The sequence below is a fragment of the Volvox carteri genome, assembly GCF_000143455.1.
Source record: "Volvox carteri f. nagariensis unplaced genomic scaffold VOLCAscaffold_59, whole genome shotgun sequence".
Lineage (NCBI taxonomy): Eukaryota > Viridiplantae > Chlorophyta > Chlorophyceae > Chlamydomonadales > Volvocaceae > Volvox > Volvox carteri.
The window spans coordinates 170917-182330 of NW_003307602.1; the positions used below are offsets into that span (position 1 = coordinate 170917).

The following is an 11414-nucleotide window of genomic DNA, read 5'->3' on the forward strand; positions in this document are numbered from 1 at the left end:
TTGGATGCGAGAGTGCTGAAGCCAAAAAGGTCTGAAGGACGGCTACACGCTGTATGCTGAGGCAGGGTTTACGTTTGACCAAAGTTTAAGAGAGGTCAAGTTCTTGGGCTCAGTTCAGCAATGTCGAAGTCCTTGTCCTTGCAGCGCTCGCCGAGCACAACCAGCTCCCTGAACATCGTGGAGCTGAGCGACGGGATGGCGGTGATTGAGTCCAACAGCTCTCCAGACTCCGTGGTGGCCGCCTGAGCAGGGAAGAGCAGGCGGCGACAGGTAGCAAGTATGTTTTGTGTAGGGCAGCAGTACAAGTTCGTGTCCTCTAGCCTCGCACGGTCCAGTCTCCTGTGTCCCAGAAACCCTTCCGATTCTGTGTCACCGCAGCACCCCGCATGCCTTGAAAACCGACAGACACCTGGGTGAGCGCCTCAAACGCCCACTTCTCCAGGTGTGCACCTGAACACAACTTCTGCATGTATTGGCCCAAGCCTCTAGGGCCTCCTGGTTGGTGAACATGTGCTACTCAGAAGGTATTCCTGATGTACATGGGCATGTGTTGGCATTACACCCATACCTGCAGCACCTGAGCAAATAGCGGGTTATCCAGATACAGCCTGCCGTTTCGCTCGGTGGTGAAGTTGGCCAGCAGCGCCTTGAACACCAGCTGGAGCTTGGCGTGCTCCACTCCAGCCATTGTGTCCACCAGCTCGCGCAGGAGCAGCACCTGTGAAGTAGGCTGGCCCAGCACTTGCAGTACCATGCGCATGTCTGCCAGCACCTGAATAGGGATCACATGCGGCAATCAGGGATTGCTAGTCGAAACCGTCTGGCTCCACCAGCTGCCGTTCAACACGCAAGCAGCACACTCTTTCACAGCCAGCGCCTGACCATGCTTTGCACCCGTTCCCATTTGCAGGAATGCATTATGCAGGCCCCACCTCGGGAATGAGCTTTCCTGTCAGGGTTTGCTCGACCAGCTTCGCAGCTGTGATAGCCGTCCCTAACTGCCCCTTCCACTCCTGGCACAAGTATGCAAGCATGGCGATCTGCTGTGGTGACTGCCAGACCAGGTCGCTTGGCAGTGGCGGATCCCAGCTCGCGGCCTGGGCCTTTAGCTGCTCCCAGGCGACTTGCAGCATGCCCTTGGACACCGTGGGGCTCAGGTTGAGTTGGGAGTGGTACGTGATTAGGGCAACACCGTTGGTCTGCAGCCATGCACAGCAGAGAGGCGTTCGGCTCTACAGAAGCTACAGTCATGGGTAGGACAGGCTGGGGGGGAAAGACGAACGCCAGAATATGCGGCTATAAGCAGAGCTCCGCACCGAAAGCTGACATGCCCACAGCATTCACAAGCGTTGCAAGCAGGCATGCATGCACGCCGTAACCACAAGAGACAGGGATGCCAGTTTGTGTTCACACAATTGCTAGTAGATCAGCAACAAAATTGCTAGCATCACAGCAGACTAGCTCAATCAATGGATCTCGTCAAGGTGAAGCGATTGATGTCCATATTGGCATGTTTTAGCCGCTGGTGACATTGTTTCGGGACCCCTTCGACATTGTTCCCAGAGCCCCGGACCCAACACCCCACACGCTGCCGTACAACCAACTTTGGAGACCAATAACTTATGTATTCCTGGGTCCATTTGCATTCTGAAAGCAGATATAGAATGCTCCCGTCTAGCTCTTTGAGAATGAAGCATATGTGTCCCCCCAGAAGTGCCTAACCCCCCCCTGCTGCAACACCAATTGCTCACTGGGGTGACTGCAACATTGGCCCATAGCGTCGCCATGGAACTGCCCGTGACGGCCCAGGCGACCCAGTGGGGGCTGTCCAGCAGGAGTTCCTTGAAGATGCTGCAGTACACACGACAGTTGAGGGAAGGAAAATGGTCCATGTGTCAGCTCCTTTGTGTCGTATGCCTGCTGTAGGCATGCATGCAGACCTCTGCCCCTTGTGCAATATGCTTATGTCGTACAATTGAATCTCGCAGCGATCTCCCCTTAGTGCCTTCTGCCCCTCGTGTGAAGCTCCACCTGGGCGCGTTTCACTGGCCATTGCCCCTCATCCTCGCCCATGTGATCACACAACACGGTTAGGGAAACCTTGTGCTGATTTACCACCGCATGAGCTGCACTTCCTCCACATCCAGTGTTGTGCCGCGCAGCGAAAAGTCGCCCGGCATGGCCCATGTAAGCAGGTAAAAGCTCTGCGCCTCGTCAATCAGCAGGAAGTTCAGGCGGTCCCGTGGCAGGCGCTCCATGAAGTCCTGAATGGCGCCCGCTGCGGTGACAGCCGAGTTGTCACTGGGTGCAGGCGTGCTGGCGGCAGCAGAGAGCTGCTGTTTGGCGGCGCTCTGCTTGAGTACAGCGAGGAATTCCTTAAGGAAGCCACTGATGCCCCTGCCGCGACGGCAGACCAAGCAGTTCACGCGCAGGAAGTTGGGCTCTGAAAGCACCGTGCCAGCATGCTGCCGGCCACTGCCGCCGCTGCTGTAGTAGGTGTTGGCCACAGCAGGCAGAACCTCGTTGAGCATGTAGGACTTGCCAGTCTGCACAACGGGCACAAGATGGGCGCAAGATGGTAAGCGTGCATTCCCCTTGGTCGCTCAGCTGTGTATTACTCAATAGTGCACAAAGCTGCATGCATCACCCATCTACCCATGGAATGCAGGGTGGTCTAGGCGAAGTCCTGCAGGTAGCTGGAATGCTGACTAGACGGCACACGAGCGGGCAAGTCGTAATACGCAGCAAATAGCAACCCGCGAAAGGGGCCAAGATTCCCTCCAGGCAACAAATCAACAGTGATAAAGATTTACCTTACCGACTGAGTATGCCCGGCGTGAAGGATATGGGCGTTGAGTGGCCCACACAGGAGTTCGGCTGGTGGAAGGAAGTTACTTATGCGGCTTAAGAAAAGGGAGGTCCGCACAGGGCTTGTTGTCTAGCTCAGAGAACTTTACAATGTTCCAATCATGAGCCGTAAAGCGACTTTTCCAAGCTCGCTGCCGGCTATAAATACCGAAGTCACATTGTCGATCACAGGAGGCCCTCAAAAGATAAGCCTCGAGTACGACCACGACGTATAGTCCACATATGACAAAAGTGAAACACCTTATAACCCGTGTGACAGAACATTCACACAAGAAATAGACAATTCACAGGTAAAATACATAAACGTACGCAAACGAGCGTACATTCTCGTCTCGTCCATAAGTCCATCAGCGAAGTGTAAGATGAGAACCAAACACCTTACGCGATTATACACGAAATTCGCGTATTCACACCGATTATAACCTAAGACGATTATAAAAGACGGTAAAATGAACGTGACGCTAAAATGTCGTGACAACCATGCCTAATCTTCTCACTCCAAACCCTGTTCCATGTGGGTTGGACACAAGCTGCACAAGGAGCTCTCCATCCTTGGTCAGGCCTTATATCCCACCTTGACCAGACCGTTGATGAACAGCGGCCAGATGGGTCTCCCCATACAGTACTCATCCTCGGCAAGGTCCAGCCACTTCTTCAGCTCAGCTATCTGCCTGCCCTCGGGGTCCAGGAAGAACATGCTGTTCACGCCAGCACTTGTGGCAGCTGCAGTGCTGACAGTGTCCATGGGCTCAAAGAAGAACAGGTCCTGGTTCTGCGAGTCTTGCCGGAGCTGCAGCTTGCAAGCTGGCAGGCCTGCACAAGGATAGCCCATCGTGCCCACAAGGCGCATACACATTAAACAACCAGCAGCTGTCGCCCAGTTCCAATGCATGCAGGATCACAACGAAGGGGTGCAGAGCAGCAAAGCGACGAAGCAACTTCAAGCTGAATCAAGCCAGAAGTCACACCCCTCAGTAGCAAGAGGGTGTATGTCATGCAGAACACTAAACCGCCCCTTTATGGTAGAGAAAGAGTGTGCTGTCACACAGGGCTGCACAATCGCAGGCCCAACAGGCTGGAACGTGTAACTGCCGAGTGTTATCACTATGCATGTTGCCCGCCTGCCGAGGGACAAGCCCTTCATGGACATGTTATCCTAGTGCTGTAAATGAGTGTTCTGGTGATGTCCCCCCTCCCCTGCTCTCCATTCGTTGTGGCCTGCGGCCTGAGGGTTGGTTGCTGTCCAGGAATGTGAGACCTGACGAGGCTGAGAGTGGGAGCCTGGCTGGTGCTTCCTCTACTGTAGGGCCCAACTCCGCCTCATAACACCATCACAACACCTGTGGAAACGTTAGCACGGTGCATGAGCAGGCCTAGCAGTTTGGGAAGGGGTGTGTAAGCAGCGACGATGGGAGGTGGTAATGGCTGATAATGGTAATGGCTGGTAATTGGTGTCCATGCACTCAAGCCCAGCGCTGCAATGAAACGGCACACCAAGCCCACAACACCTATTCCCCCCCTTCCCGCGTCAGGCACAGTAGGCTCACCTGCAGCAGCGTTGCTGGTGCCAGCGTCAGCGCCTGCAGGCGGCAGGCCCAAGGCAGGCTGAGCAGGGTGGATCACTAGAACACCCACGCTGTACAATATGAGCAGCATTAAGTCGTCAAGCATAACGATCATTATGCATTGTTATGCTTGACGATGTTGCAGCATGTGTGCACATCATAGACATGGTCGCCAGACAAAGTGCAGGGCGGGCCACTATCACAATGGGGCGCACAGCTGCACGGCTGGGTGCTGTACTTTTTACAGCTGGCGGTATAGTGTCTACACAATGCTTATACACGGTGAGCATGTTCACCAGCAGCCGCCGGCAGCAAACATGCAGGGGGAGGAAAGTATAATGGATCCCAGTGAGACGGCAGCTTTATCCGTGCCGCTTTATCCGTGCTGCGAGCAGTGACAACCCCATCGGTCAGTCAGGCAGTCAGTCGCCATTCGGACACGATCAGCTGTGCCCATAGCAGCCAAGGTAGATCCCCGGCCATGGCCAGCCTACTCCACCACAATCTTCGCAGTAGCTCAATCACGTACATACTGAACCACCTCAGGATGTTTGAAATGCTGCTTTTGCTTAAGTCAAGTCGCCAATGAGGAGAATTTCACATGTATACTTGTTGTTTGACTGGCAACCAAGCGGGCCTTACACTGCAAGACCCTGTTACCGGCAGGGAACGAGCCGAAACTTGACCAGGTCTGCGTAAACTTTTCGTAATCGGGAGGCCCTTTGCGGAAAGGCTGCGGAAACTGCGGAAAGCTGCGAAAACTATAAAATGAATATGTAACGATGTTTTTTAGCTCTTCTCAGTGTGGCGATAACTTGGACAGTCTGAAACCAGCTTGTGGCAATGCGGTTCTGTCCGGTGGGATCTAGAATCTGGTTGATTCCAATCGTGCTCGAAGGTAGAGCCATCTAAACGTATTACTGTGGGTGGCGGGGGCCAAGCGATCAACTATTGTGTGCCCACACCCTTGACGGTGTTCACCCTGCCCCCTTAAAGCAGCCCGCCTCTCTTTGAACCCTGAGACCCCAGGCCTGAGCAGGCCCGCTTGGCCGTGACGACCTCAGAAGAGGATGCAGTAGCATCCTTAGCTAACAAGGCCTTGTAAAACGCGCTGACCTCAGGCGCAATGGCAGTGCACTCCTTGGCAAGGTGTAACCGGATTTCAGGAAGGCGCGCCCGTTTCCAGTGGCGACGGCAGCCCTTGCAGGTGGCATAGCAATTCTTGCTTTTGTCGTAAGGACCTCTATCAAAATGTTTCAAAACGTCGTCAACTGGCCTTCCACCCTTCTTCTGAGCAGAAACACAGTCAATCTCTATGACTTCGGCACCCCCCAGGTCGGAGCCAGTGGTTGTTGACATTTGACTTAATCTAATAACTCCTTAGTGTAAAACGCAGTCTTTAAATGGCAAACGCATGCCTGGAATCTGCTTTTGAATTTCCGCCGTACAGCAAATGCGGAAATGCGGATTCTCTTTCCGCATTTCCGCCAATCTGGGCTTCGCTGCGGAAAGCGTGACGAAACCTATTTACGCAGGTTTCCGTTTACGCAGGTTTCCGTTTCGGCTCGTTCCCTGGTTACCGGCCGCCTTCCACCCGAAACCATTTAGATTGACGCTAAAATATCTTTCGAGTTTTTGCAAAAACAACTTCGGGTGGCTGCACTGGGGCCCTGGAAGCCGTGCTTCGCACGGAATCAAAACCATTTGGATCACTACGGGGTACCTCAATTTCCTCTGTAGGGCAAAGTAAAAAATTCTCTAAAATGTCTACTGGGACTCTGTTTTCGGTCACCGACTTGGGGGTCACCGACCTCTGCCAGCAGGGTCAGGCATGCAAAATGGATGCAACACAACCATGTGCACGCGATATGGGTCCTGTAACGCCGCTAAGGCGGCCCTTGGCTCACCGGGCCAACGGTATCGTACCAACGGTACATCCAAGAACTATTCATAATCTTCCAATACCAAACGGTATTTATCAATACCACCTTTTATCGTTGGATAATTTCCTTTTTCGCAACTGCTTGCCAACTGCAAGCTTTGTTACAATTTTGGTATCTGAGACCAACCGGTCAAACGACCTCGGAGTCAAGCACTCCATCGCTTCCGCAAACACATTCCAACTTAAGAAACATTTTCTATCTGACTTACATGGCGAGCCCAGGGAATACCATGCGCACCCAGTCGGCGAAGGTCCAGCAAGCTGCAGCTCACGAAGGACTTTCTCCACCAAGTTTGCCGATGCCCGTGAAGGGAACTACCCAAGCTAGCGCCACCAGCAGCTCAGTGCGCTATCGAGAAAGCTTGCACATCCGATTTACTCTCAGCCACAAAGACTAGAAACACCGTTCTAAAGTCACTATACAAACAACGCCTATATTAGGGTTTACTGTTGAGGAAGATCATCCGTCACAGCAGTAACCTTTCCATGAAGCTCGCTCCTTCGCTCCTTCTGTGGTTAATGTATAATCTGCCTTAAGTTGATACGGTTGAGGGATGCTGGGCGGATATTGCTGGCCTGAGTATCACTGGCGGAGCCCTGTGAGGTTCACACTCGCACATGTAGGAGCCCAAGTGCTGTGGCGCAAACCCCTGGCTTGGTGTTTATTATGGCCAAGGAAGGAGCAGCATGTAGGCCCGACCTAGTGCTTATGTGCTGAGCCAAGGCTGGATGTGGACGTGTTGGGCGATTGGCAGAATCCTGGAGTAGTCGGAGTGTGCGTAAGAGGGGGATGACGTGTTTAGTGGTGTTTTGATTACCGTCGTGGCAGGGGGCAATGATATCTAATCCATTCCCTTTATGATGAAGCGTCGAAATGGGAGCGTTTCGCGGTGCATTGTCGTCCCGTGTATGCATCCCTAACAAGGGTTCAGGCGAGTTGATGAAGCAGCCGTAGTGCTTCCTTTTAGGAGTTGCAGCGGTGGGGTGAGGATCAGGGCTGCGTTTGCGCATGGACTGCTGTATGGCATTTGCTGTTTCTCATGCATCAGTTTTTGCTTGTGATGGAGGTAGTGCTATGTACACGATGGTTTCACCACTCCTCGTACGTCTGTGAAGGTTTGAAGGTATAATGTGGTGGTAAGCTAAATCGCCGAGTACGGCATGCTGCGTTGAATCACCTTATTCTATTTCATCGTTGGGATTTGCCCGGCCGCCCAACCCTTTCATTTGCTGCGGATGCCTGGATGTGCGCGTGCACCGCGGGGCTATTCACTGATTGCGGTTGACCAGAAATAGTTGGTGAGTGGAGTGTAGTCAGCTACTTCGAAGCCGAAAAGGGCCCTCGGCCCGGGTGTAGCAAGGAGTTGCCCCGCAGTATTCCGCAGGGGACGCTGTACGGCACTGGGCTGCAAGTGGCTAGACCCACCACTACGGGGTGCTATATCACGACTTCAGAAAAGTACCGATCGGCAGCTGCAGATGTCAGATCCCGTGATAGTGCGCTCTCCAGGATTCTAAACGAGGGCCGTCTGGTTTGTGGTGGTGTAAAACACCCGGCCCCTTGCCAGCCCTTGCCCCCAAAAGACGATCACGATGACGCATGATGATGATGATGATGATGATGATCATGATAACAGCAGCAGCAGCAGCAGCAGCAGCCGCATGTGGCCCTCCTCCATCCGCCCGTATACAGAAGCCGGTGGTGGGAGGTATGTGTGTATGAGGTAGCAGCACTGTGGCTACTATTACCGACCGCGCCACACAGTGAGGACTCCCCATCGCCCATCCCTCTCTCCTCGCTCCACGCACCCTTTCCTCTCCCCTTCCCTCGTCCCTCCTCTTCGCATGCTGGTCTGTCCACCCGTCATGACGTGTGTACGGTGGGGTGTATTCAGTACCCCCATAACCACCGCGGGTCGTTCCCAAACGCCCTCGAAAGCTCCTGATTGAAGGGCCTGCGGAGGGAGGGGCAGCGGAAACAGTAGCAAAGAGGTAACACAAAAACTAGCAACAGCAGCGAGAGCGTGTATGATCGGTGGCAGCAAAAACCGCCGCCGCCGCAGCAGCAGCGACACCGGGGCAACAACAGCAGCAGCAGCAGCTGGGTCGACAGAACAGAGCCAGCCCATGCACCCGAAGAAGGCACCGAGACGGAGGGATAGCTGACCTCCTGTGTCGCATGAGGTGAACACGGGGCCCGCTGTACGGTGGTGGTAGGAATAGAAGCGGAATAACGGTGTCCGCAGCTACAGCCGCAGCGACAGCACCACGACAGCCATCAGAGCAGCAGCATGCTTCCGTGGCCGTAGCCGCAGCAGCATGCGGTCACACAAGACGAGTCACTCTCATGAGATAAAACCCTAAGAATGAAAATCCCCTTCCTTCCCTCTCATCCCATCCCACCAACTCACTTGTAAAAGTCCCTTAGCAGCTGGTAGGCCGTGTTGAGCTCCCGGCTTGCCCCCTTACTGTCATCATACTTGGATGACTGTTTCAGCAATCACCACCACCACAACCAGCATCGTAACCACGACCACCCTCAGGAGTTTTGATGAAGGAGGAGGAGGGGGAGGAGGGGGACAAGGAAGAAGCGGCAGCGCCGGAGATAGCGGAGACGGAGGCCGAGCGGTCCATTGGATGCGGCGACGAGGCAACGGGTATACGAAGAATGCAGACAGACAGACAGACAGACAGACAGACAGACAGAAGCGGGAAAGCGTGAGGATAAAATGTGATGAGGAGGAGGAAGCACAAGGGGCGATTAGGGCGCATTAGGGAAAGGTTCCAAATGGACCGCATGCGGGAATGCGGGGGGTCACAGGGAGTTCGGGAAGGGTGGGGTGGGGGCCCCGGGGCTCGGAGATACTTCACGCAATAATGATGGTGATGATGATGATGATGATGATGATGATGATGATGATGATGATGATGATGATGATGATGATGATGATGATGATGATGATGATGATGGTGATGATGATAATGATGATGATGATGATGATGATGATGATGGTGATGATGATAATGATAATGAGGAGTAGGAGGCGGAGGAGGCGGGGGACGAACCAATACATTGCGACGGAGGGAAAACATGCAGGACGGGGGCCTGCGGTACGGGGCGCGCCTGCGTGGGTATGTGCAAGGGTATGTGTATGTATGCATGTCTGTCTGTTTGTATGAATGTATGTGTACGTAAACTTCTACAAGGGAACAGTGGGGCCCAGACTCTTCCCCACATGCCTGTTCACCTACCCAACATCACCACCTAACTACCTACCCAACGTAACCACCCAACTACGTACCCAACATCACCACCCAACTACCTACCCAACGTAACCACCCACTACCCACACCACCCCCGGTGAAGCTACCCCGCATGCCACTCACCAAGGAACTTGATAGCCGCGGTCAAGTGCTCCACGGGGGCCGACTTGTAGTCCTCAGTGCGCATAAAGAGAAAACGATCGCGAGGCCACACGGATAGCCACCCCCCCAGGTACTTGCCGTACATGCCCTTGACGAGCTGCTGCGGGTGGTAGGCCTGCGGGTCGGGGTGCGACGGGAAGACGGGATGGTGTGTGGCTGGTTGGTGCGGGGAGGGGAAGAAAAAGAAACAGAGCTACAGTACCGAAGCGGTGCAAGCTGCTCAAGACACACAGGCGGAGTTGCGGACCAGATCGACGGCGAAATTGATGAAGAGGGGGAAGAGGGGGAGGAGGGGAAGGAGGGAGGAGCAGGGGAGGAGCGGAAGGAGGGATGAGAGTCATGAAGCAGGCGGGGCTTAGGACCTGAAACAAGACCAGTTCGGAGGGCTGGCAGCAGCAGTGCCTAGGATGGTATGAAGATGAAGGAATTAGAAGACAACGCAGGCAACGGACGAAAATTCCCACCACTTTCTTCATACGCACACATCGTACACGTAACACGAAGGACGTGCCGTACATATTGCAGTACGACCGTACCTTGAGGCAGTACAGCTCCGAGTTGTCCGCCAGGCATTTCTCCCAGTCCGCAATGTCTTGTTGAACTCGCTCTAGAAACTCCCGGTCCGTGGGTTTGCCGAGGGCCTTATTGCTGAATAAGTATGTGTGTTGGGGGGAAAGATACGCCATAAACACGCGAGGGAGGACGGGAGGCAGCGGCAAACGGGGGTGGGAGGGAGGTGGTAGCGAGGTTGGAGTCTTTGCGTGCTAGTCCTTGCTTGTCCTTGCTCCCCACCCCTCCCCTCCCCTCCCCTCCTCAGTCGCCCCCCTCACCGGTAGTAGAAGAATGCGGAACGGTACCTAGTGACAGGGTCTCTGAACATGACGATGTATCGAGCCCAGGGAGTGGCTTCCCACAGGTATTCGGACAGAGTGGAGTTGATTCGCTTCACCAATGTGCGACCTCTGTAAGTGGAGTGGAGGACGGGTGGGGGAAAAAAGTGGGGAGTGGCAGGCAGCCACGTGTTTGGAGGGGAAAGCAAAGGGGGAGAAAGGAGGAGGATAGTACGGAGCATCTAGCCTTGGAACTCCGATTCAGATCCAGAATACCCAGATCTAGCGTACCATGGCCTGAGGCCGCGTCCTGCCAGAATCCACACCCGCCTCAACCTCCCTCCCCGCTCCCTTCCTGCCCCGCCCTTCGTCCATTCCCGCCTTCCTGACCGTTATCGCCAAAGGACCAAAGGCACCGCCTTTCCGCCCCTCCCTACCTTCCAGGAGCTCCAGCCCCAAGACGGAGGTGATGGGCAGGAGGTTCAGCCCATCACCCCCGTCTTCTACCCCATCAGCCCAGCCTTAACGCCCGACTCCTCCCACAAACCCCGCCGACCTCCTCCCAACCCCCCCCACCTCCTCCCACAAATCCCCCCCGACCTCCTGCCAGCCCCCCAGGGTCCCCCCTTCCTCCTACCCACCGCAGATGTGAGTACACAGCCGTGTATGTGTTCGAGGAGGCCTCCCCCGTAATGGCGGCCTGGTTGGCCTGGATGCGCGCGGCCGCCTTGTCGAAGACACTCATGTAAGCCGGAAAAGAGCCGTCGTAGCGACCGGGCCGCT

The 11414-nt window shown here is 54.7% G+C and overlaps 2 protein-coding genes across 2 annotated transcripts in view; both read right to left on the minus strand.

Moving 5' to 3' along the window:
• Positions 1 to 95: 95 nt before the first annotated feature.
• On the minus strand, positions 96 to 6385 carry VOLCADRAFT_97231 (uncharacterized protein; the record flags this gene model as incomplete). Its single annotated transcript, XM_002956252.1, has 10 exons — positions 96 to 242; positions 569 to 772; positions 933 to 1199; positions 1752 to 1851; positions 2116 to 2546; positions 3443 to 3681; positions 4416 to 4448; positions 4730 to 4818; positions 6245 to 6246; positions 6341 to 6385. The coding sequence occupies 10 exons, from the start codon at positions 6383 to 6385 to the stop codon at positions 96 to 98; spliced, it is 1557 nt and encodes a 518-aa protein (XP_002956298.1).
• Positions 6386 to 6867: 482 nt separating this feature from the next.
• The window catches only part of VOLCADRAFT_107151 (uncharacterized protein), a gene marked incomplete at its 5' end in the record, with an annotated part of 22235 nt that continues 17688 nt past the window's right edge, over positions 6868 to 11414 (minus strand). Inside the window, 6 exons of the mRNA XM_002956253.1 lie at positions 6868 to 7134; positions 8286 to 8330; positions 8543 to 8621; positions 9763 to 9916; positions 10338 to 10449; positions 10632 to 10763. Of these exons, the coding sequence (XP_002956299.1) occupies positions 7083 to 7134; positions 8286 to 8330; positions 8543 to 8621; positions 9763 to 9916; positions 10338 to 10449; positions 10632 to 10763 (574 nt within the window). The 3' untranslated portion in view covers positions 6868 to 7082. The remainder of the gene's footprint in view (positions 7135 to 8285; positions 8331 to 8542; positions 8622 to 9762; positions 9917 to 10337; positions 10450 to 10631; positions 10764 to 11414) is intronic.